The 26,274-nt window shown below is 45.2% G+C and overlaps 1 protein-coding gene and 2 long non-coding RNA genes across 5 annotated transcripts in view; 1 reads left to right on the plus strand and 2 right to left on the minus strand.

Moving 5' to 3' along the window:
• The window catches only part of LOC147349486 (uncharacterized), a 133,860-nt gene extending 133,619 nt beyond the window's left edge, over positions 1-241 (minus strand). Inside the window, exon 1 of one of the 2 annotated variants that reach the window (XR_015149852.1) lies at positions 51-241. This is a non-coding gene — a long non-coding RNA (uncharacterized LOC147349486). The remainder of the gene's footprint in view (positions 1-50) is intronic. The other variant, XR_015149855.1, reaches the window with a different exon arrangement.
• A 398-nt stretch (positions 242-639) lies between these two features.
• Positions 640-1,940, plus strand: LOC147349490 (uncharacterized). The gene is made up of 2 exons (XR_015149866.1): positions 640-1,124; positions 1,692-1,940. It is a non-coding gene; the product is annotated as an uncharacterized LOC147349490 (long non-coding RNA).
• Positions 1,941-7,823: 5,883 nt separating this feature from the next.
• SNRPA1 (small nuclear ribonucleoprotein polypeptide A') lies at positions 7,824-20,854 on the minus strand. 2 transcript variants are annotated; one of them, XM_086364089.1, is made up of 9 exons: positions 20,735-20,854; positions 19,153-19,300; positions 17,852-17,930; positions 14,268-14,314; positions 13,881-13,983; positions 13,222-13,301; positions 12,744-12,819; positions 10,768-10,861; positions 7,978-8,226 (listed from the first exon to the last, which is right to left on the minus strand). In XM_086364089.1, the coding sequence occupies exons 1-9, from the start codon at positions 20,814-20,816 to the stop codon at positions 8,168-8,170; spliced, it is 768 nt and encodes a 255-aa protein (XP_086220215.1). In that variant the 5' UTR covers positions 20,817-20,854; the 3' UTR covers positions 7,978-8,167. The 2 variants fall into 2 exon arrangements, 1 of the variants encoding a protein (XP_086220215.1); XR_015149867.1 differs by lacking the exon at positions 13,222-13,301 and having other exon boundaries at positions 7,824-8,226.
• Between the last annotated feature and the right edge of the window lie 5,420 nt (positions 20,855-26,274).

Raw genomic sequence — 26,274 nt, forward strand, 5'->3', positions numbered from 1 at the left:
CCCAAAGTTGCAGAAACCAGTTAACAAACAAGCTGGAGCGAATGACTTACCCTAAATCCACAAGCGTCCGCCAGGGCTGCACTCGGGAGTTTTAGGACGTCAGCCGGAACCATCTCTCCTGAACTCTCAGCTCTGCTTGCTGATGTCCTCCTCACACAGGTGGCTCTGCCTTTACAGAAGTGACAAACTTTTGGTAAAGTTTGGCCTTTACCAAACGCCACAAGGAGAAGGCAATGACACCGTACTCCAGTACTCTTGCCTGGAAAATCCCATGAACGGAGGAGGCTGGTAGGCTGCAGTCCGTGGGGTCGCTAAGGGTCGGACACGACTGAGCGACTTCACTTTCACTTTCCACTTTCATGCGTTGGAGAAGGAAATGGCAACCCACTCCAGTATTCTTGCCTGGAGAATCCCAGGGACGGGGGAGCCTGGTGGGCTGCCGTCTATGGGGTCACACAGAGTCGGACATGACTGAAGTGACTTAGCAGCAAAGGCCACAAGCTGACGTCACGTCTGCTTCCACCCGCGCAGGCCAACCTCACTTCGCAACTGCTCCCAACGGAAATAGAGCTTCTCTTCACCGGAAGCTCAGCCCTGAGTTCTGATTGGCCACTCTCTCAATCTTGAGCCAATCATTTTGGCCAAGGTGGATGGAACATGCTCATTGGCCAGGTGGAGGTCACGTGACCGTCCTCTCTAGGAAACTTGCCAACTGTTCGCCCTGAGTCTGTGTCGGGCACTGTGTGGTTCCATGCGTGGAGGCCAGGATCCAGTTTCTGTGTTCTTTGTTTCCTGGGATGTACCTGCTGGCAACCTCTTCCCATACCTAGCCGTCCTTTGTTTACAAAAGAATTCCTGATTCATCTCCTCCCTCCTAAACCCCATTTCACCCACTCATACCACAAAGGAGCAAGACCACCTGTTTGAAGACACGGTGGGGGTCGCCCCCCAGCCCCCAGTCTTGCTCTTTGTGTCCTTTTACACGGATTCATTCAGTCAACAAACCTCCACTGAGCACCTGCTACACGCTGGAATAGGTTTGCAGGACCGTTAGTTCGTGGTACTGGGCGCCACCCAGGGGCCTCCCAAAGGGATCCAGTTTTTGTTTGAGGAAGCGACTGGAGGTGAGCTTCCAGTCCCACTCTGCCACCCACTGTGTGGGCTTGAGGAAGTGTTCCCTCTCTCGGGCCCCTCCTTTGTTATCTGCAAAATGAAGCGCTAGGGAAAATGAGGTCCTGGAACCCCCTCAACTCTGACATACTGTGGTTGGGTCTTAAAACCTGTTTCTCCAGCTGTGAGTCAGCCTGTGAGCTCTATGGACAGTGACCACAATACTCCAGGAAAGGGCTGGGCTGAGATGGGTCCAAGATCACACAGCTGTGTACCTTAATCCCTCTCCCTCCCAGCTGGTGGTGGCACCAGGGCAGAGGAGGATCAGGACTTCCCGTGCCTGTGAGGACCCTGGCTCTAGGTCCCCATGAGGTTGCCTGTTGCTGCTTCAGAAAAATCTCTTCTGGGGCATTTGTGATTCCCAAGCCCTCCCAACAGAAGGTCAACTTTGGGGCCCTGAAAGGAAGTAGAGGGAGCACACAGGATGGGAGGAGAGGGTGAGGTGGAAGTCCCATGCAGCCTGTCCACCATCCACCTCCCCTTCCTCCCCCACCCCCACTTTCTCCCTGTCTTTCTCACAGATGAAATCGGCCATGGATTCTTGAAACAGAAACTCTTGATGTGTTGGTGGAGGAACCTCTGTGAAGCAGGCTCAGTGCAGAGAACATTTTCTTCTGAAGGAGTCTAGTTTCTCTTCACTCTGAACATTTGGGGACTCTAATTAACTCCCCTGGTCAGTCTGTCACTTGTTGTCAGTTCACCTCATTAATTCATCTATTTCCTTTTATTTAGCTCATCCTTTTTTTTCAAATAAGGAAGACATTAGAAAACAGAGAACCTAAGAACAGAGACTGGATTAGCTGTACTTCCAAAAGACAGGAGCAGCAGCTGGTAAGACATGTGCGTGAGTGAGTGAGGTCACTCAGTCATGTCTGACTCTTTGCAACCCCATGGACTGTAGCCTACCAGGCTCCTCTGTCCATGGGATTTTCCAGGCAAGAATACTGGAGTGGGTTGCCATTTCCTTCTCCAGGAGATCTTCCTGACTCAGGGATTGAACCCAGGTCTCCCACACTGTAGGCAGATGCTTTACCGTCTGAGCCACTAGGGAAGTCTTCCACCTCCTGGGGCCACATACTCACCGCTGCTTCTCTTTGTCCAGCACTAGGTCCTCCCCTCTTTGAGTCTATTGGTTTTTATCCAGTTCCACTGCCAGAACCCTGGTTTAAAGTCTATCCTTTGTCCTCAGAAAACTGAAGTGGCCTCCTCATGTTTCTCCCACATCCACTCTCCTGTTCTCCTCACTACAGCCAGGGTGATTTATTAAAAATTGAAAATGTACTCAGTGGTTTTCCACTGCTCGTGAGATAAACGTCAAAACCTTAAGCCTGGAGTGGAGCCAGATTATGATCTGCCCACATTCGGTGACCTTTGCTGTGGTGTCCCTCTTTTTGGAGATTATACAGCCCTGTCCCTTGTCTGTCATTGCAAAGGTGCTGATGAACAGGGAGAGAAATGTGAGCACACACTTAAGAACCAGTGCATAACTCACCTCTTCTTTTTCTTTTTCTCTGGCAAAGATGATAAGTATATAGACTGCTCTGTCAGCCCAAGACGAGAGGGAAAATGCCATGGAGCAGAGCCATGTGAGTATATATATATATATATATATATATATATATATCATGTGGTATGTAGTGTATACTATCTAGCATGTAGTATGTACTATACATGAATCATGTAGTGTGTACTATGCAGCATGTAGTATGTAGCACGTATATACAGCACAGCTTCTTTGGTCTGGATGAAGGCTAATTCTCTGATGCTTTTCTTACATTCATAAATTCCTATGATTTCTATAGATAGTGCTGCATTTTGGTATTTTTCTTTCTTCGGGTCAGTTGTTGTTCAGTCACTAAGTCACATCCAGCTCTTTGCAAACCCATAGACTGAAGCACACCAGGCCATGTCCTTCACCATCTCCTGGAGCTTGCTCAGACTCATGTCCATTGAGTTGGTGATGCCATCCAACCATCTCATCCTCTGTTGGCCCCTTTTCCTCCCACCTTCAATCTTTCCCAGCATCAGGCTCTTTTCCTATGAGTGGGGTCTTCACATCCAGTGGCCAAAGTATTGGAGCTTCAGCATCAGTCCTTCCAATGAATATTCAGGGTTGAATTCCTTTAGGATCGACTCTTTTGATCTTGCTATCCCAGGGACTCTCAAGAGTCTTCTGCAGCATCACAGTTTGAAAGCATCAATTCTTCGGCATTTAGCCTTCTTTATGGTCCAACTCCCACATCCATACATGACTACTGGAAAAACCATGGCTTTGACTAGATGGACCTTTGTCAGCAAACTGATGTCTTTGCTTTTTAATACACTGTCTAGTTAATACAGCTTAGCTGTGTTGTGTTAAATCCCAGTTGTTTAGGATCTCTTGAGGGCAGGCCTCATGAAAAATAAAATGTTGTTGGGCCTACTTCAGGACAGTTTCTTTCTCCCCTGCTGGAAGTGGAGCACATTGTCTCCTTTTTCAGTGCAAGAACCGAGTTGAATTCTGAAGGTAAGATTCAGAAAGTTGGGGGGAACCCTTCTCATACTGGGCCTCCCCAAAGATTTTAAGTCTCAGACTGGCTGCACTGAGCCTCCAGCATCTGTCGATCATGATCCAGGTTTCCTCCCTGGTGTCCCTGTGCATTTCTGCTCCGGTGCATCAGAGCCCACCTGTCTCTGAGACCTCGGGCCTGCAGTTGGCCCTCTGACCCACCTCACTTCTCTGATGGCTCTAATAGAGCCATTATTGAAATTACTGATTTTTGGTATAGTTTTTCACTTGTTAGAATGGTAGCTTCCAAACTCTTCACATGCCAAACCAGAAACAAAAAGGCTGAATTGTGCTTTTTATTCCTTTATTTCCCTGTGAAAGCTTTGCTTTTTTCAATGATTATCAATGAATCATTAATCAATGAATCTTTCATTTCATTCTTAATTCCCAATTATCTGTTATACTACGGTTTGTCTAATTATTCTTCCTTTGATAGAAATTTGATGACGTCCAGCTTCACTATTTATCATAGACACTGCTGCAGTAAGATTCACATAAGAACTTTTTACACTGATAGCTAACTGCTCAGTTTGTCTTGCTTTCTCTTAGATAGCAAGCAATTTTTAACACTTCTTTTGTGGGGATTGTATGCTTTATAGTGAAGTTAATGCTGTCCTTGGATAAAGACTCTTATGAAGAAACTGGACTTCAAGGTGTCCATCTCAGTATTCTGGGGGAAAAAAATCATGAAATTTCAGAAGTATTATGCTTACTCTGGTCTTCCCAGGTGTCACTAGTGGTAAAGAATCCACCTGCCAAGGCAAGAGACACAGGTTCGATCCCTGGGTGGGGGGAGATCCCATGAAATAGAAAGTGGCAACCTACTCCAGTATTCTTGCCTAGAGAATCCCATGGACAGAGGAGCCTGGTGGGCTATAGTCCATGGGGCCAAAGAGTCAGACACGACTGAGCAACTAAACACATATGCAGATGGCTCACTGCATCACTTAACAAATTAGTAACATTCTTTTTAAAGAATAAAAAATACGTTATGCATCACAATACAATCTCTGAAAACCTCACCCTGAACTCAGGCTTATGGGGTGGAGCATATGTGACAGTTAAGGGATAGGACAGACTCTAAGTTAAATTTAAATGCCTCTGTTCTTTTTGCTCAGGAAAAGTATCACTTTCTTTTGCCTTTAAAACTTCTGACTCCAGGGGTGTCAGAGAGGATGAGATATCACTATTGCACCTGCTGCTCTTCCACTGCAAAGCCGCCAGGTATAAAGCTTGTAGAATTGAACATGGTGCATCTGGGTTTTTGGGTCAAATATTCAAAGTGATGAACCCAAGAGAGGGATTGATAAAGTTTGATTCTCAATAAAGAGTATCCTTTGACTTCCCCAGGACTCCATGATTACTGAAGAAACTCACTCATGATTGTGGAGATATGGTTCTGCTGACGATGTATGGCTTGAACATCAGTAGTTAAGGCTGCCATGTCCATGGGTGGGCTAGAGTTGACCTCCTGATGACCTCTGCTGTTGGTCACCGACCATGGGAAATTAAGAATTTAAAACAGCGCAATGCTGGAAATGCTGATTGTACAAAGTTTGATGGAAGAATTTATTAAAATATTTATTCATTTGGCTGTGTTGAGTCTTAGTTGTGAAATGCAGAATCTTTCATTGCAGTGTGTGGGCTTCTCTACTTGAGGTGCTCAGATTCTAGATAGCATGGGCTCTGTTGCCCCATGACATGAAGGATCTTAGTTCCCAGGCCAGGGATCAAACTGAGTTCTCTGCATTGGAAGGCAGATTCTTAGCCGATGGATCACCAGGGAAGTCCCTGGAACAATTTTTACTATCCATAAAATTTACAAAACTCTGATTTTTAAAAGAAAAAAAAGTACTCTTTATACACAGTGTTTACAGATGAAATTTCTATCCCTCTATTTTAAAAAGTTTCTATTTATCTGATGAATTTATCTTTTAATTGGGATTGTAGGAAGTGTGGAAGAATATCATGCTCCTTCAAAGAAAAGCAGCCATGGAAATTTGGTTTTGATCTGGGTTCTTTGATTTGTTTGATATTAAGCTGTATGAGCAGTTTATTTTGGAAATTAATCTTTTGTTGGTTGCATCATTTGGAAATATTTTCTCCCACTCTGTAGATTGTCTTTTCATTGTATTTATGGTTTCCTTTGCAAAAACATTTAAGTTTAATTAGGTCCTATTTATCTTCATTTCCATTACTCTAGGAGACAGATCCCAACTCTGCAATTTGTGTCAGTGTTTTTTCTGCCTATTCTCCTCTAGGAGTTTTATAGTAGCCAGCCTTACATTTACGTCTTTAATCCACTTTGAGTTTTTTTGTACATGGTGTTAGAGAATGTTCTAATTTCATTCTTTTACATGAACCTGTTCACCTTTCCCAACACCACTTACTTTTTTCTCCATTGTACCCTTGTCTCCTTTGTTGTAGATTGACTGCGTGTGTGTGTTCCGTCGTGTCTGACTCTTTGCAGCCCCATGGACCATAAATGGGCTTATTTCTGGACTTTTATGCAGTTTTATCAGTACGTCTACTTCTGTGCCAGTACCATACTGTTTTGAATACTGTAGCTCTGTAGCATGGTCTGAAGTCAGGGAGCCTGATTCTTCCAGCTCCCATTCTTTCCATCTATTTCTATGGTTGTCAGTTTCTTTCATCAGCATCTTAGTTTTTGGAATATGGGCCTTTTGTCTCCTCTTAGGTAGGTTTATTCCAAGGTATTTTATTCTTTTTGATGCAGTGGTAAATGCAAATGTTTCCTTAATTTCTCTGATATTCCATTGGTGGTTTATGTCTCAAAATGCAACAGATTTCTGTGTATTAATTTTGTATCCAGCAACTTAACCAAATCAATTAACAAGCTCCTGTAGTTTTCCGTGTCTTTAGGATTTTCTCCATACAGCATCATATCCTCTATAAAATGGTATTTCTGTGGTGAGTGCAGACAGGAGAGGGGAGCGAGGCCAGGTTAGTGTGCTGGGGTGGTCCCTGGAATGGAGCAGGGCTCTCACAGGACACTTTTCATCCTCTCTCCTTTTCTCAACCCCCTCTCAGTTGCTGGTTGAGGGGATAGCAGCCAGTTGGTAGGGGAAGGGGCAGCTCAGGAGCTTGTAGCCCTCTGGAATGGCTGTGGCTTTTCCGCAGTCCTGTGCTTTGGTCAAGTAACAAGATTGTCAACCCTTCCTTGTGGGAGCTTTCAAAGACAAAGCACAGCAGAGGAGGGAGGGAGGGGTGAGGGGTGATGGAGGCGGGCTGGTGGGGGTGTGTGTAGGAGGTCCCTCAGGGAAATGTGCCCAAATTGATGATGAACACAGCACTAGCAATCACAGTACTGAAATCCTTCCGAGCTGAGTGAAAACCAGACAGGGTCTAAGCTCACTATCAGGAGCTAAAGGGATACCACCTGGGGTTTTGAACTTCATCCCTTGAAACACCCTTTGAAAGCAAGCTGCACACAAACTGCTTGTCAGGCCTGAATTCTACTTTCCATCAGAAGATGCAAGTATCACTCAGGCCCCAGCAGCCTGGCCCCTGCAGGGCAGTCCTCTTGGTGCAGCCAGGAGCTGAGTACACATCTTGGTTTCTGACATGGCAGTCACCCAGGAATACGATCTGCTCACAGAACAGGAGGTAAGACCCCATATCACACTCTACTTGCAAAGAGCAAGGGAAGTGCTTTCTGTAACGAGTCCCTGGAGAAGCTGAAGGTGTAAGGTGGGTGAGGCCAGGGTGGGCAGAAGGCTGGAGATCCTTAGTGTCCCCTCTGGGGGACAGCTCCTGGGAGCCCACAAGAGGCACAGAGCCTCAGGGCCCAAAACAGACCCTGCGCTCTGACAAGACCTCCGAGGCTCACAGTGCACTGAGCTGGGGAAGCGCTGGTCCAGGGTGGTCCCAATCTCTTGAATCCCACTGACTGACAGGCAGATGTCACACTCCCTCTAACTGTCCAAATCAGCAATTTATCGTCACATGCTGGTGCAGAGTGTTAAACAAAAACTTCAAAGGACACTGATTCTTGCAAAGCCCTGGGGCCTGGCTGTCTTTAATGATGTCTGTGAGCCTTCATGAAGAAAAAAATGCAGCCAATATCGCAAATTCTAACAACCAGTAGCAGCACACAGATAATCTAAGTTTTATTATGAATTAAAAAATCTAAACATTTCAAGAGGACTGGGAAGCCTGCCCACAGAGCCGCCCTGCTGCATTTCCAACTCCCCATATCCATACCTCACTGCACACGCCCCAGTGACACACAACCCGCAGCACAGAGAGTGTCCTTTATTTGTACTACTGGTAGAAAACTGGGTTTTAGATTTCAAAATCTGTATTACAAAATTACAAGCAGCAGTTTTGAGCATTTCAACAATGTTGATGAACTCTACTTTGCTGACACAAGGCAGGACCTGTCCTAGGTGGACTGTTACACGTCCTGAGGTGCTGAGGCTGCCCTGCTCAGGACCCATTTGCAACGGTGTCTTCTTCCATCTCCTCTTCACCATCATCAGTGGGGCCTAGAAAACACACAAAGCCAAGTCACACCTAGGTTAGAGCATGTGTGGGCGTCCACCCACGATGCTGCTGTTGCCTGCCAGACCCTAGACCAGGTGCAGATGCCCGACAGCAGCCTCAGCCTAGAGGAACTTAGGTCCAGGGACCACCTGTCTTTGGCAGGCCCTGGAAGGATGGTCAGCTTCTAGGGAATGGGTCACAAAGCTGCTTCATGAAAGTCAACTCTATGCCTGCTGTTCTAACCCACTCTGGTCAAGCCTGTAACTCATGTTTTATCAAGATAAAAAGCCTATACTTTATGTTTAAAGTAAACATAAAGTTTACTTTACTTTGCCATCGGCAAAGAAACTAGGAACCTTCCAAAGAAAGATGGGAGAGGATACCTACTACATGCTGCAGATAGTCAGCCAGTGATTCTGTCTAAATTATGTTTCCAGTTAGACCCAAACGTTACATTTCTAGACACAAAACTAAAGAAAGCGAGAATGTCACCAGGAACTGCCGTTCAGACGCCTGGGCCCACTGAAACCTAAGAGAACCACAAACAATTCCCACCTTTCTCTCCTCAAGGTGCCCCACATGTGTTCAGACGACACTGAAAAGCCCCATATGAGTCCCAGGCCCACATAACATGCTCAAGGGGAGGCACAGTAACAGAAATTCTGCCACGCTGCAGCCAAAGTGAGCCACGTGTCACAGCCTCCTCCCTGCCTGTCATTAGCCCTGTGGGTCTTGGCAGCTTGTGCTGTTCTCAGGGTCACAGGTCCCTCATTTCACGGCCTACAGGGCCCTCTGGCTGGACTCAGAGCTCTCCCTGCCAGCCTGTTTCACCCATACCCCCCGCCAGCCCTGGACCTTGGCTCACAGTCCTCCTTCAGGCCCAGGGTGCAAGGCTCTCTCACCACAGAGTGTTCCTTCCCCTGAGAATGTCATTCTGCTCTGTCTAGGTCACAGGTTCTCAAATACTTTAGTTTTAGCACCCAAAGAACTTTTCTTCAAGTAGACTACATTTATCGATACTATGCTGGAAACTGAAAGCATTAAAAAAACAGTAATTCCTTAAAACAATAAACCTAGTACCATTAATGTTTGTATTTTTATAAAATACAGTATCAATATTTTCTAAAATAAAAATATATAATGAGAAAGTTGGTGCAGTTTTCCACTTTTGCCCATCTCTGCAATGTCTGCCCAATGGTAGACGGGCCCTTGTTCTGCCTTCATCACTTTACTCGCCAAAATATGTTTTGACTAAAGGGTGTGAAGAAAGCCAGGCCCACAAAGACATGCAGTGAGAAAAAGGAGGAGTATTTTAACAGCCTGTGCAGGCAGCTGTGGATATTTTTTTGATACTATGCCAAAACTTGACAAAAGTGGTAGTTTTTTGCTTTTGTTCTTTTGGTCTCCCCACTTAGCTTGTAGGATCTTGGTTCCCTGACCAGGGATCAAACCTGGGCAATGAAAGCTGAGTCTTAATCACTGGATCACCAGGAATTCCCCAAAATGGTAGTTTCTTAAAGGTTAGATCGCAAATGTTGGCCCATTTCTTCACATCAAATGATGTGTCCCTGGGGTGATACCCAGGAATGCCAATGATCCTCACTGCTTCACAAAGGACCTCATTGGGTACCCGGCAGCTCAGAATGACACCTAGTATCATTGGTCCTGTGAACCCATGTACCTGGGCTGAGGCACCAGCAACTCTACCTGCCGTTGCTCTGGCACTATCAGGCACAAATGGTCACACCACTTAAAAAGCAAATAATGCCTCGGTGTTTATGAGTTTTCCTCATGGACCCCCAGGGGCCCAAGGACCACACAGTGAGAACTGCTGCTCTAATGAATGTCTTACTCACTTTTAGCTTCAGTTCAAACATTATTTCCTCAAGGGAACTTGCCCTGAGCCACTGGTCTAGACAGAGCCCCCAGTTACATTCATGTCAAAGTTGTAACATGCACCGTCTTTAGCAGTTTTCACTTTATACCCCAGTCAGTGTCCATCACGCTGCCCAACACAGAGCCGGTGTCCACAATCAGAACAGCTCACACCCGGTGCTCAGGGCCTAGGAAGCCTCTTACTTAATCCTCCCAACAACCTTCTGAGGTCACCACTACTACTATTTGGTTAAAGATGAGCAAACAGATTTAAGATCAAGTGGGGTTAAGAAATTCATCCAAGGACAAAGCTGGTGAAGCTATGCTCTGAGCCTCAGTCTGGCTGGCTCCAGAGCCCATGCTTCCCACTGCTAAGTGGGCCCACACGGACAGGGGTCAAAGGCATCATGGTCACTTCCACTGTTCGCTTTCACTCCATGGCTGTGAACTAACATTTGTCTCAAATTTCACAAAAACCCCAGAGTCCTAGGACATAAGCTTTTTTATCAAATGATTTCTTTTCAAAGAGCATTTAAAGGCATTTTGTGTAGATTATAATGGTAAGGAGGCACTATTCGAGCATCCTTGGATCGTAACATCTAAAGCAATTTGCGATCACTAGGAGTGTATCATTAATCTGGAAAGGAAGTCAGAACGTGGTTCCTGACCTGCTCTGCGTTCTCTGCCAGGTATCTGACCGGACTGCAGCAAGCCCTTCAGCCGCTCCACTTCAGCCAAAGTTGACGCATTTGCTATAGCATTCTGGACACCAGGAAACAAGAGAGATGGACAGTTATCTTCATCCAGTTAACAGAAAACACTCACACAAACTCATGCCACCTTTCTGAACTCGAATATTAAATAGTCTCTCTCGCAGGAAGAATTTTGCTGGCACAGTGAAATCAACCCCAAAACCAAATTATGAAGTTCCCAAATTGGTAAAGAGCTGCAGACCCTTTTACAGGAGAGCAAATAATCAGTGCATATGCCCTAAAATTCTAGTTAATTGGAATTATGTCACTGGATGATTTAGGAGGCAGCATTACCAAATTAGGATTTCTCATCAAGCAGGATCTTTCAGGCAGCAAGTCCTTCAAAGTAAAAATCAAGACAGCAAGCAAAGGTAACTAACTGTTCAGATAAATGCATACTGAGAAAATGAGAAGACCAGAGTTGCCTCCACTTTGACCAGCTCATATAATTAATTCAAGTCAAAATCTGGTCAAATAATATATTTAAGCTCACATGAGAGTAAAGTAATGCTCAAAATTCTCCAAGCCAGGCTTCAGCAATACGTGAACCGTGAACTTCCTGATGTTCAAGCTGGTTTTAGAAAAGGCAGAGGAACCAGAGATCAAATTGCCAACATCCGCTGGATCATGGAAAAAGGAAGAGAGTTCCAGAAAAACATCTATTTCTGCTTTATTGACTATGCCAAAGCCTTTGACTGTGTGGATCACAGTAAACTGTGGGAAATTCTGAAAGAGATGGGCATACCAGACCACCTGACCTGCCTCTTGAGAAATCTGTATGCAGGTCAGGAAGCAACAGTTAGAACGGAACATGGAATAACAGACTGGTTCCAAAACGGGAAAGGAGTATGTCAAGGCTGTATATTGTCAGCTGTATATATGTCAAGGCTGCTTATTTAACTTACATGAAGAGTACATCATGAGAAATGCTGGACTGGAAGAAACACAAGCTGGAATCAAGATTGCCGGGAGAAATATCAATAACCTCAGATATGCAGACACCACCCTTATGGCAGAAAGTGAAGAGGAACTACAAAGCCTCTTGATGAAAGTGAAAGTGGAGAGTGAAAAAGTTGGCTTAAAGCTCAACATTCAGAAAACGAAGATCATGGCATCTGGTCCCATCACTTCATGGGAAATAGATGGGGAAACAGTGGAAACAGTGTCAGACTTTATTTTTCTGGGCTCCAAAATCACTACAGATGGTGACTGCAGCCATGAAATTAAAAGACGCTTACTCCTTGGAAGGAAAGTTATGACCAACCTAGATAGCAGATTCAAAAGCAGAGACATTACTTTGCCAACAAAGGTTTGTCTAGTCAAGGCTATGGTTTTTCCTGTGGTCATGTATGGATGTGAGAGTTGGACTATGAAGAAGGCTGAGCGCCTGCGCAGAAGAATTGATGCTCTTGAATTGTGGTGTTGGAGAAGACTCTTGAGAGTCCCTTGGACTGCAAGGAGATCCTACCAGTGATCGGCCCTGGGATTTCTTTGGAAGGAATGATGCTAAAGCTGAAACTCCAGTACTTTGGCCACCACATTCAAAGAGCTGACTCACTGGAAAAGACTCTGATGCTGGGAGGGACTGAGGGCAGGAGGAGAAGGGGACAACAGAGGATGAAATGGCTGGATGGCATCATTGACTCGATGGATGTGAGTCTGAGTGAACTCTGGGAGTTGGTGATGGACAGGGAGGCCTGGCGTGCTGTGATTCATGGGCTCGCAAAGAGTCGGACACGACTGAGCGACTGAACTGAAAGCTAGTTTTTCCTTACAAAAATGTAGCTGGATTCTAACAACCGTGGGAGAAACCTGCGGTGTCTAACTCATTACTTGAGTTACTACATGATTGAACAGCTCACTCCAGTCTGAGAATCCTGACTCGTGCTCACCTTGATGGCTTCCACGTCCCCTGGGGATGGCCCACCTTTCTTTTTGTCAGTTGGCAAACCAGCACCTGGATTGAAACTTGGGAGGGGAGGGAAGAACAAAACTGTCAAATCCAAACTGACAGAAATTGCTTCTCTTTTACTTTCAAAAGCTTTGAAAGTAATTCAACCAGTGTAGTATCTTATCTTTGTTAACAAACTGATACAAGAAACTCTCTCCTTCAGAAACACCACCCAGTTCATCTTGCCACAGAGGAAGAGGGTGCAGTACTATCACAGCAGACTGAATACTGGAGCGTCTGCTCTCATCTGCTAGAAATCTCACATGATATAGGGGCCACTGTGGGCCATGGATCATCACTGTGCAAATTTAGGACTGTATTAGTCACAGGTGTTTCATTTCATTTTGCAAGAGGCAAAATGCCAGACAGATAATGTTTCTGAAGGTGAAGTGGAGTGAAGTTGGATATCCGGATCTTACGTTTTGCTTCTCCTGGCAATATCCTTTGCAAGTTGTGCACCCCGTTTGCCCTTGAACATTTTCTCTGCTTCCTGACGCTCCTACAGCGACACCACACACAGAGTTAATGGAAATAGGAATACCACATGCATTTAGATGCATTCCTCAGAAAACATGGAAGAAAACTCTCCTGGAATACTCTGGGCTGGTAAAATACCACAAAGCCCATTTCAAAATAAGAAGAGATACAGCAGTCCCCTGCTCTGTGAAGGTCCCTGGAGAGAGCAGAGCCCCCTCTCCAAAATTTCCAGGAGGGGCTCTCTGGGAAATAAGGAAGGTAAAAAAAAATCCCCAACAATGGGAGAATCATCCTGACAATTACAGCTAGTGCAAAGTGAATGATATGAAGCTCCCCAAGAGCATGTATCTAGGCAGGCCGTCTGCTGTGACAAAGCCCATGGTGGCTTTGAAGCCAGGCCACCTCTGGAATGACCAGCCCCACACACACACCTTAACTATAAGTCCCACCATAAACACTGCTATGGAAAAAAAATCGACTTAACACTCCCTGCCCACCCACCCCCGCCACATTCCTATTACAAACTAATAATAAAAGTCAGTAACAAAAGTATTAAGGAAAAGCACCAACCAATAACGACTTACAACAGAGTAACACTTACTTTTAGTTTCACTTTCTGGAAATCCAGTACTCTGACTTGTGGAACTTTATAAATCACATAGAGTCTGTAATGCTTCTTATTGGTTACAGGGTTCCTTAGAATACTACAAGAAAAGGAACAGTTTGATGCCAGTGTTGTTCCTAGCACAGCATTCAAGAGGTCCATTTTAATAAAGTCTAATGAGTCCAGGAAGTAAGGAAAAGTTCACTATTCTTCACATTTCAATGTCATAAGAACTTAATGCTAGGGAAATTTAATAGAGCCCAAAGGAAACATTTTCAATATTTGTTTTTTTAAAAGTACTTTTTACTATAACTTTACCATCAAGGCCAGCAATGCTGTTATTTTAAAAGACTTTACTGTCACCACCACAAACAGTTTCCATACCTCAGATAAGTCAGTGACTTGAGAGATGCCAGAGGGTCCAGATCACCCTGTGAAATAACAGCCACAGGTAAGAACACAAACACCACAGCCCACCATGATCCCATTACATGCTGACAGCTCTGCAGAAGGATACACTTTGTCTTTCATACATTAATTTGTCTTTCCTGCCCCAGCACCCAGCACAGCCCTAGCACATCACAGACGCTTGGTGTATTCTACTGAATAACTGGTTCATAAATTTGAACTTTTTAATATCCCGGACACAACAGCTTCTGTCTCAACAGCAGAAGAGACAAAAAGAAAAAATATATATCATTTCCTGTAGCAACTTCAAAAGAGCTACTGAGTAATGATTGAGAAAAAAAAGCAATGTGAAAAGTGATGTATCTCCAGGGAAGGTTATTCGTACAGGGAACCTGGTGTGAGGTGGTTCTTGCTGCCGCTGCCTGGGAGCAATGCAGGCATGTCACCTTTGTTACCTTTATTCTAGGTTCCCCTAAATCTCTTCAAATACATTTTCCAAGGACAAGGAGTATAGTTATAAGGGAGGGAAAAAAATATATATATATAGGAAGAACGCGAGTTAGTTTTTTAATCTTCCCAAACTGTCCTATAAAATACAGTGCAACAAGGATAGGAAAACCAAAAAGATATGGTCAACAGCTACAGCCAAACCAGATGAAAATGTATTCTGGCAAGAACCTCAACTTGGGACCAGTAAGGACCAACTATTGTGAAAGCTGTAAGACTTGCGCGGTGACGACACCACACAGGAAGAAGCGGGGGAAAGGCAAACAGGGCAACAGGCATCCAGCCTAAGAACAGTAGCCAAAGACAGGCATGTTCCAAGCACACCAGGTGTGTGACAAGGCCTGGAGGGCCTCCCGAAACAAAGCCCCACACGAATGAGAAACTGCCATAACAGATCTAAACTGAGTGGGACAGTGCCGAAAGGGATGATGAGGAAAAACACAAGTAACACAGGGGAGGGGAACAGAGCCACAAGCTCAGAGAGCTGCCACTCTTCATGACAACACTGGAGGGAGCACTGATGCTTGCAACTGGAGTACCATCACTAAAGGAGATCTACAGAACAATGTGAAATGGAGCAAAGACAGACAAATGTTGCAGGACCTCACTTTTAAGTGAAATCTCAAAAAACGGAACTCATAGCAACAGAGAGTTGAATGGTGGTTACCAAAGGCTGGGAGGTGAAGGAAAAGGGGGGTGAAGCTACTGATTAAAGCGGATAAACTTTCAGTTATAAATAAATAAATTCTGGAGATTTAATGTACAATGTGGTGACTATCATTAAAAATAACATAAGGTGTACCCAATACGATAAAAAAATAGAACTCAAGTGTTCTCACTGCACACACACATAGACTGGTTACATGAAGGGGTGGGTGTCAGGGTACAGATATCAAATTTCACATTATACACCTTAAATATTTATAATCTTCATTTGTCCATCATAGCTCAATAAAGCTGCAAGACACAAAAGAAAGAATGGTAACTTTACACACACAGACCCACACACAGACTGTGCACGACACAGTGATGTTTCGATGCAGGGGTGGTGAGATGCTTATGGTGCTGTTTCGTTCAGGAGGTAAAGGTTATGGTTAACTTTACACTTGGATGCTAATTCCCAGTATGCTAAGAAAAGAAACAGAGTCTATTTACTAATCAGTTAATTTCTAAACTATCAGAAGAAGTGGAATACCAAAAAGAGAAAGAGCAATAAAGGAGAGGAAAAATATTTGCAGATGGATGAGACAAGTAAAAAAATTCTAGAAAAGAGACAAGATAAACTTAAATATACTGGTAATTACATTAAACATAAACAGACTATTCCATTTAAAGACAGACTTTACACTGGATTTTAAAAAAGGATCCTATCAAATCCTGTTCTCAAGACACAAATTTAAAATATAAGTGCAGAGGAAAAAAATTAAATTTTGGATGGAAAACAATGATCACGCAAATATGAACTGAAAGAAAGAAAGCTTGTTTTGTTATACTGCAGTGGATAAAACAGACGCCAAGGTAAAACTGCACTGCTGCTGCTGCTACTGCTAAGTCGCTTCAGTCGTGTCCAACTCTGTGCGACCCCATAGACAGCAGACACCAGGCTCCTTTGTCTCTGGGATTCTCCAGGCATGAATACTGGAGTGGGTTGCCATTTCCTTCTCCAATGTATGAGAGTGAAAAGCGAAAGTCAAGTCGCTCAGTCGTGCCCGACTCTTCGAGACCCCATGGACTGTAGCCTACCAGGCTCCTCCATCCATGGGATTTTCCAGGCCAAGAGTACTGGAGTGGGGTGCCATTTCCTTATCCACTAATAAAATATCAATGATAAAAGGTTCATTTCATCAGTAAGATACATAAAATCTGGATATATCAAATGAAGTAACCTGAAAATATATACAAGTAAAACTGACAGAACTCCAGGGAAATCCACTAGCACACAATTTTAATATGCCTCTTTCGGTACTGACAGGACAGCCTTCATCTGTGCGAACAGCTTTAAGCACAACCACAACACACAGAATGCACTGCCCCAATACGCCACACATTCCGCATGGACACACATTTTGGGTTAAATACCTCACGGAGTTTAGAAAGGATACAGCCTCAGATCGGGGGCTTTCTGACTTTTGGAGCCAAGCACTCCCTTGGGAATCTAAAGGACAGTCAGGGACCTCGTCCCTCAGGAAAGGAACAGTCAGGGAGCAAGGAAGGGAGGGGTCAAGGGCATAACAACCTAAAAATCAAGTCATACCATAAGAATATCAGTATCTAGTATTTAAGTGAAAAATTTAGGTTACAAACAATATATAGCCTAAGCTCAACGCTGTTAAAAATTATACATACAGAGTAGAAATTTAAAAAGCAGAAGTGGATCAAAATAGTCATATCCAAATAGAGAAAATGAAACTTGCCCCTTATCTTAAAAGAACACCAATCTCAAATGATTGTTGATCTAAATGTGGAGTAAAACAATAATTTCTTGAATAAAACTCCCTAACAAAATTTAATGTATGTCACATATGTAATTGTCTAGTAGTGACATTAAAACAGAACAAACTAGTTTTAATATATTGTTTTACCTATTTTCCAAAATATTACCATTTTAATGTCAATATAAAAAATTATTGACAGTGTATATTTTTCTTCTGCACTAAATCTCTGGAATCTGTAGTGTTTTTTATACTTCTGGTATATCTTACAGTAACCACTTGTGGCTGGTGGCTAGCATACTGGACACAGAAACTCTAGAAAAAAAGAATGGGTGAGTCTCTTTAGAAGCTGAACAGAACTCAAAGCACCAAGGACAACAGACCGGTGACACAGATTAAGCTGGAATTAGGAACTGCTCCATCAAGCCCCCAGGAGTCCAAAGGTGAGTGACCAAGAGTGGAAGATGTGTTTAACACACAACCAAAAAAACCCCATGTCCTAATAATGAAGAAAAAGAAAAAAGGTAATGAGATAATCTTCTGGACTCTCCAAGTTTTCTATTAAAGACAGGCAGTGCCTTTAACTCCTCCTTGTAAATATACTTTCCCCGTTTGACTTACCAGTTCCACAAGACTGTTATTGGTGAGAATGAGTTCTGTCAGACAAGGCAGAGCCTGATCAAGCCCCTCACCTATACGGCTAAAAGGAAAAGACAAAATCTTAATAAAAGTCAAAATGCAGTAAGCTAAAAACTTGACCTAAACACTTGCCCAGAGGACTTCAAAGTGGGAAGAACCTTGTAGATCCTCCTTCCAACACTATCTGACGGAAGGAAATTTAGGCACAAAGAGCAGGCGTGTCTGAGGTCACACAAGCGGGATGATTTGAGAACCCACGCCTCCAGAATACTGCCAATGGCCTCTTCCCGCCAACCACCATAATAGCCCCAAGACAAGAAGAAAGTGTTGTGGACACAAACGACCTCACTCATCTTAGGACTGGTCAGCAGGAAGCACAGAAATACACCTGCTTCTGCAGTCACAGCTCAGAACCACAGGATACACAATAACCAAACCACAGTCAACAGTTTAACTCAGGAGAAATGTGCCTATTTAAAAAAAGCAGCTCACCACCCAGAACGTCTTAAAAGACCCTATCAACACACCTTCAATAACTTTTTTCCAACAAAATTTAGAGATGATGTGTGTGTGCGCGCACGTGTGCTCAGTTGTGTCCAACTCTTTGGGACCTTAAGGACTATAGCCTGCCAGCCTCCTCTGTCCATGTGATTTCCCAGCAAGAATACTGGAGTGGGTTGCCATTTCCTCCTCCAGGGGATCATCCCAACTCAGGGATTGAACCCATGTCTCCTGCACTGTAGGCAGATTCTATACCACTGAGCCATCTGGAAAGCCCGCAGAGATGATGAAAGTGGGTTAAAAAAAAAATCTTAATTTCTATAAACAATATTCTACAAATCAGCTGCAGTTAAAGAAAAACAAATACCTGAGGATTTGAGGCAAAATGAGATATTCCGTTAAAACTGTAATTGTTGCATTTTATGTATCTCTTTAGTATGACTCCTCTAATAATTATAATTATTTTAGAAATGAAATAATTATACAGAATAATTATAATCTGGTACAAAGCACCAGATTTTTAATTTAAATTAATTTAAATTAGAAACTTACTATGAATATATAAATATACCAGGTTTCTGAATAGATGCAAATAAGACTTGACCAATGACAAATTAAAACTCTGAATCTGTATGGGGAAATTGCTCATTTACCATTTGAGAAATAGGCAGGTAAAAAAAATAGAAATCTAGTTTAACTGGCATATACACTGCAGCTTCTTCAGGGAACTCTGCAGCTTCTGCTCTAGGGGAGAAAGCTACTTTCCACTAGCACACGCTTACCATATTCTATTGTTGTTCACTAATAATGTTTTTAGTCTTCTCAACAAAGGAAAACCATCCAGTTTCCTGATTTCATTGTCGGAAAAATCAATGGCATCAAATTGGTCTAAGGTGGCACCGAGATTTTCAATGACAGGAATTTTATACCCTGTAAAAAGGAGAAAAACCCAGACAAGTATTAACATAAATAAAAGGCACTTTAAAACTTTAATAGCATTTCATGGTAACTTGACTCACAGCTTAACGTTCCTTCCCAAAGTGTTTACGTGGCACCTATGCAACCACCAGACCCTGCCAAAATACTGGCACACAACACAAGGAAGAACACAGTCACAAATCTCAGCTGCCGGGAAGCTTCCGGTCCAGCTGTGGATGTGAGCAAGGTGATGGTGATGAGGGCCATAAGGATGACAGTACTCATCAGCAGGAACCAGCGGCTAACCATTTCAAGATTACTTACAAGTGCCTCACACTGCTCTAAGCAAGGTCTCGGAGCTAGAGAGAGGGCCTAACAGGACTTCACACTGTGAGCGGCTGTCAGCGTCCAAGCACTGTCCACCCGGGGTGGACAACAGTCGTCTGCATCCCACAGGCCAGATTCCTAGAACTCTCTGGGATATCGTCTTAGTATTAAAACACTTCCCCCTTACTTCACCTCCCCCAGCTCAAACCTAGAGCTGAAAGTCAGTGGTTGATACACAACGGTAAGTCACCCCGCGGACAGCTCACTCAAACACCTCGATGCGTCCAACACGGGCATAAAGACTGCGCCAGCTACTCGAAGAAGTTAATGGAGCCAAGCAGATGTAAGGGCTACAACAAAGGAATCGCTGCACTCAAACGAGAATCCTCAACGCTGGGCGCACTTCGGAGTCGGAGAGAAGGCAGTGAAGTCTGCCTGTTTACTCCCGAGTTCAACCTTTCTCTGAGAAACTCGATTTCAACAAAAACCAAAGTCCTGAGCTTTCAGCGGACAAGAAAGCCAGCAGAAGGCAGAGCCCGCAGCCGGCGTTTCTCCCCGGGAGCGGATCTCAGGACAAGACCGATGGCCGTACCGCCAGAGAAGCCTCCTCCTAAGGACTCGAACGGTTTGGGGGCTTCCGCACCGCTTCCGCCGGTAGGCGGCAGCGCCGGCTTAGCGCCCACAGTCCGCTCCCAAAAACGCTCCGGTAGAGGGAAAAAGACAGCAGAAGCCAACGCGAGGAAACGCAGGGGAAACGACAGCTTCCGGCCCGTACACCGCTCCCTCACTCCGCACCCCGTCCACCCCCTCACGACGGCCGCAAGCACCCGTGCGTTTATCCGCTGCCCCTAAACGGCTCAGACCGCCCGGCGGCCCGGAAGACGCCCGCTGTGTGACCGGACCATCGCGGTGGCCCCGGTGTGCAGGGAGGAGCCGGGCTGAGCGCGCCTCGAAAGGCCCAGGGAGGGCCTTCCGCCGCCGACGGCAGGATCCAGTCCGGCAATGGGCGCTGGACGCAGGCTGCCGGCCACGCTCCGGCGGTCCTAGCGCACGCGGCTGGGCCGGGCCAAGCCACCAGGCGGGCGGGGAGGCCGGACCGCCTGCCACCACCCGACTCACCCCGCAGGTCCAGCTCTCGGTCCCGCACCGCGTTGGTGTACTGCGCCGCCTGCTCGATCAGCTCCGCCGTCAGCTTCACCATCCTGCAGCCTCCCGCCCGCCGCTCCTCCTGCTTGTCCCGCCGCACCGACGTCCCGGCGTTCCCCGCGTGCGCCGCCAGGCAGCACCAATCGCCTTTCGCGTGCGCGCGCAGCGGGGCATCCAGGCTGTATCAATCGAGGAGTCACGCCCCACGGGCTCGGGCTCGGGCTCCGCCTCCCGGGCTCGGGCTCGGGCTCCGCCTCCGATGTCTCGCGCGCTTTGCAGCACCTCTGGTTGTGTCTCCGTTCCTCTCGCGCATCCGGAGCGTTGTGTTAGCAAGCTAACAAAGTATGAAAACCCCCGAGGGTAACTTCCTCGAGCATCAATGCGCCGTAAGGTGAAAGGGAGGCTGTGACTGTCCTCGTGGGATCCAGTGATGGGTCCCGGATTTTGGCCCCCTGTGCAGATTGGGGCTGGGTCACCCCTCAAGGTCCAGTTTGCGGTTAGGCTTGTGCTCGCTGGACAGTTTGGAGGAGGAAATGGCAACGACTCCAGTTTTCCTGCCTGGAGAATCCCACGGACAGAGGAACCTGGCAGTCTACAGTCCATAGGGTCGCAGAGTCGGACACTACTGAGCGACTAAACCACCACCGCTGCCGCTGGAGAGTTAAGATGTTCTTGCTGACGCCTGACACGCAGGAAAGTGCGCAGATCAGAGGTCTGCAGCAGCGAGAGCACACCTGAAGAAACACTATTCGGAAACCACCTCCCACACCCGCCTTCCCAACCCGCCCCTAAAGGCAGCCGCGAATCCCACATCACAGATTCGTTTTGCTTGCTTTTCATAGAGACTGGTGCAGTCCGCTTCTGGACCTGGTTTCTTCGGCTTTGTGTCCTGCCTGGAATCCATCCAGGTTGGAGGCAGCAGTGCTTTGTTTACTTGCTGCTGTATGCAATTCCATTGTACCTCTCATACCATAACATACCCATTTTGCTTCTCACCTTACCCTCTGGTTGCGCCGGTTGCTCCAGTTCCAGCGATTCTCTGAAACGCTGCTGTGAATCTTCGTGTGCATGGACTTGATGCAGCTGCGCCTGGATTCCCCAGGAGTGGAGCTAACTGGACACGGGATGTGGCATCGTCCATAGTCGAACCCTTGTCCCCTGCATTGCAGGCAGATTCTTTACTACTGAGCTACCATGAAGTTGAGGATTTTCTCCTGTGCTGCCTTCTGATAATTTTTGCAAAGTGCCCATTCAAGTCTTTCACCCGTTTGTTTCTATTGGGTTCTCTGCTTTTTAAACAGTTCATTATGGAATTTATTATATATATTCTAGGTATAAGTATATTCTGTGGCTTACCTTTCACTCTTGGGGAGGGGGGTTTAAACTGCTTAAATACAAAAACCTCACAGGTAGCAGGAATACTGTCCTTATGCCTACAATGCAGGACTACCCAGGTTCAATCTCTGGGTTAGGAAGATCCCCTGGAGAAGGAAATGACAACCCACTCCAGTATTCATGCCTGGAGAAGTCCATGGACAGAGGAGCCTAGTGGAGCTACAGTCCATGGGGTCACAAAGAGTGAGACATGACTGAGCAACTAACACACAGAGCATCCTCCCTGTAATCCAGTTTGGTCTAAGAAAACATCTTATTCCCCAAATCACCAAATCATAATTTGGGCTGTAATTTGAATCACATGGATAGGAAATGTGACTGCCTCTTGCATTTTGCAGAAGAAACGAGCTTCCAAAAGGTCCAATTCAAGAAGAGACATCAGCAGAAGTTCTTACCTCAGGAAGCTCTACCCATTGACAGCATCTTTTGCTCTCCTTTGGGCAGGGGGTGAGGGCAGTTTTACTATGGTCATGTAGGTCTGGGACAGGAAAACATTTTCTGCTTCATAGCCCAGGGAGGGGGAATCCTCTTCACATGATTAAAGATAACGTCACCCATAATGAAATAAATCAAAGTCCTGTATCACCTACTAGGATGCAATAAGAAGAACACAGCATTGCTTCTGACAGATTAATGTCAAAGACGCTTGACCAGAATGGAAATGTGAGGAAACCTCAGACAAGCACACACAGAGGGACAGCCTGTAAGTCCTTCAGGACTTAGGCTGAGGGCTGGTCATCTTGAAAATGTTCAGGGTCACGAAAGTCAAAGAACTGAGGAACTATTCTAAACTGAAGGAGATGAGAGCCATGATGAGTATGTGCAGAGTATGATGTAAACTGGACCCTTGTGCTAAGGGCATTATCAGGACAGCTAGCAAGAGGTGAATCCAGTCAGAGGACGGACAGTAGAAATGTATCAATGTCAACTTCCTGATTCCTGTGTTTATGTAGGAGAAGATACCTATTTATAGGAAATGATCTAAAGTATTTAGGGAGTGATAGGGTAACCTCAGATATGCAGATGACACCACACTTATGGCAGAAAGTGAAGAACAACTAAAGAGCCTTTTGATGAAAGTGAAAGAGGAGAGTGAAAAAGTTGGCTTAAAGCTCAAAATTCAGAAAACTAAGATCATGGCATCCGGTCCCATCACTTCATGGCAAATAGATGGGGAAACAATGGAAACAGTGGCTGACTTTATTTTTCTGGGCTCCAAAATCACTGAGGATGGTGATTGCAGCCATGAAATTAAAAGACGCTTACTCCTTGGAAGGAAAGTTATGACCAAACTAGACAGCATATTAAAAAGCAGAGACATTACTTTGCCAACAAATGTCCATCTAGTTAAGGCTATGGTTTTTCCAGTGGTCATGTATAGATGTGAGAGTTGGACTATAAAGAAAGCTGAGTGCTGAAGAATTGATGCTTTTGAACTGTGGTGTTGGAGAAGACTCTTGAGAGTCCCTTGGACTGTGAGGAGATCCAACCAGTCCATCCTAAAGAAGATCAGTCCTGGGTGTTCATTGGAAGGACTGATGAAGTTGAAACTCCAATACTTTGGCCACCTGATGCGAAGAGCTGACTCATTGGAAAAGACCCTGATGTTGGGAGGGATTGGGGGCAGGAGGAGAAGGGGACGACAGAGGATGGGATGGTTGGATGGCATCACCGACTCAATGCACATGGGTTTGGGTGGACTCCGGGAGTTGGTGATAGACAGGGAGGCCTGGCATGCTGCGGTTCATGGGGTCACAGAGTCAGACACGACTGAGCGACTGAACTGAACTGAGGGTAGTATGTCAGTAATTTGTTTTCAAATTGTTCAACTGTTCTGTAATTTTGCTTTGTGGTTTTTTCAAAATAAAAAAGAACCAATGTAAACTTCACTTCATTCCAGAGAGAACCACCAGGTGGAGTCCTTAGGTCAGAGAGTTGATTTGACAAGCCCTGTTCAGTTTGGAGAAGGCAATGGCACCCCACTCCAGTACTCCTGCCTGGAAAATCCCATGGGTGGAGGAGCCTGGAAGGCTGCAGTCCATGGAGTCACTGAGGGTCGGACACAACTGAGCGACTTCACTTTCACTTTGCTAAGTCCTATCTGACTCTGTGTGACCCCATGAACAGCAAGCACATTTCCCTGTCCTTCACTATCTCCCGAAGTTCCCTCAAACTCATGTCCATTGAGTCTGTGATGCAATCTAACCATGTTATCCTCTGCCTCCCCCATCTCCTTTTGCCTCCAGTCTTTCCCAGCATCAGGGTATTTTCCAATGAGTTGGCTCTTTGCATCTGGTGGAAAGTATATAGTAGCTTCAACTGTAGCATCAGTCCTTTCAATGAATATTCAGGGTTGATTTCCTTTAGGATTGATTGGTTTGACCTCCTTGCAGTCCAAGGGACTCTCAAGAGCCTTCTCCAGCACCACAGTTCAAAATCATCAATTCTTCAGTGCTCAGCCTTCTTTATGGTCCACCTCTCATATCCATCCATGACTACTAGAAAAACCATAGCTTTGATTAGACGGACCTTTGTTGGTAAAGTGTAGTCTGTTTTTTAATACAGTCTAGGTTTGTCATAACTTTTCTTCCAAGAAGCAAGCGCATTTTAATTTCATGGCTGCAGTCACCATCTGCAATGATTTTGGAGCCCAAGAAAATAAAGTCTGTCACTGTTTCCATTGTTTCCCCATCTATTTGCCATGAAGTGATGGGACCAGATACCATGATCTTCATTTTCTGAATGTTGAGTTTTAAGCCTGCTTTTTCACTCTTCTCTTTCGTTTTCCTCAAGAGGCGTTTTAGTTCCTCTTTACTTTCTGCCGTGAGGGTGGTGTCATCTGTATATTTGAGGTTGTTGATATTTCTCCTGGCAATCTTGATTCCAGCTTGTGCTTCATCCAGGCTGGCATTTTGCATGATGTACTCCGCATATAAGTTAAATAAGCAGGGTGACAATATACAGCCTTGACGTACTCGTTTCCCAATTTGGAACCAGTTTGTTGTTCCATGTCCAGTTCTAACTATTGCTTCCTGACCTGCATATAGGTTTCTCAAGAGGCAGGTCAGGTGGTCTGGTATTCCCATCTCTTTCAGAATTTTCCACAGTTTATTGTGATCCACACAGTCAAAGGCTTTGGCACACTCAATGAAGCAGATGTTTTTCTGGAACTCCCTTTCTTCCTCTATGATCCGACAGATGCTAGCAATTTGATTTCTGGTTCCTCTTTCTAAATCCAGCTTGAACATCTGGAAGTTCTCAGTTCAGGTACTTCGAAGCCTACCTTGAAGGATTTTGAGCATAACCTTGCTAGCATGTGAAATGAGTGCAATTGTGCGGTAGTCTGAATATTCTTTGGAATTGCCTTTCTTTGGGATTAGAATGAAAACTGACCTTTTCCAGTCCTGTGGCCGCTGTTGAGTTTCCCAAATTTGCTGGCATATTGTGTGTAGCATTTTAATAGCATCATCTTTTAGGATTTTAAATAGCTCAGCTGGAATTGCTCAGCTAAACAAGCCTTTCTCCTACTGAACTAAAAACAAAAGGGTTTATTTCTGTACTTTAAAATAGTAAAGTGGCATGGGTTTCCCTTGCTTCAGCACATGAACAGAGACATAAATCCAACTATAGCTGGTTTGATTCAAGGGCTTCCCAGGTAGCTCAGTGGTAAAGAATCTGCCTGCCAAGGTAGGAGACACAGGAGACATGGGTTTGATCCCTGGGTCAGGAAGATCCCTTGGAGCAGGAAACGGTAACCCGCTCCAGCATTCTTGCCTGGGAAATCCCATGGACAGAGGAGCCTGGTGGGTTACAGTCTATGGGGTCACAAAGAGTTGGACACGACTGAGTGAGCACACATGCAGAAGGTTGAGAAAAGATTTTCTTGATCTCATTTCTCTTGACTACGGTTTTTTCAACCTTGGCACTGTTGACCTTTGGGGACTGGATAATTCTTTGTTGTGAGGACTGTCTTGTGCATTGCACAATGTTTAGCGGCATCTGGGGTCCAATGGCTAAGACTGCTTTCCAATGCAGGGGGTGCGGGCTGAGTCCCTGGTTGGGTAGCTAGGATCCCACATGGTTTGTAGCCAAAACACCAAAACATAAACCAGAAGCAG

This window comes from Bos grunniens, chromosome 21 (genome assembly GCF_055505025.1).
Source record: "Bos grunniens cultivar Pamir isolate PY7600 chromosome 21, Bosgru_T2T1.0, whole genome shotgun sequence".
Classification (NCBI taxonomy): Eukaryota; Metazoa; Chordata; class Mammalia; order Artiodactyla; family Bovidae; genus Bos; species Bos grunniens.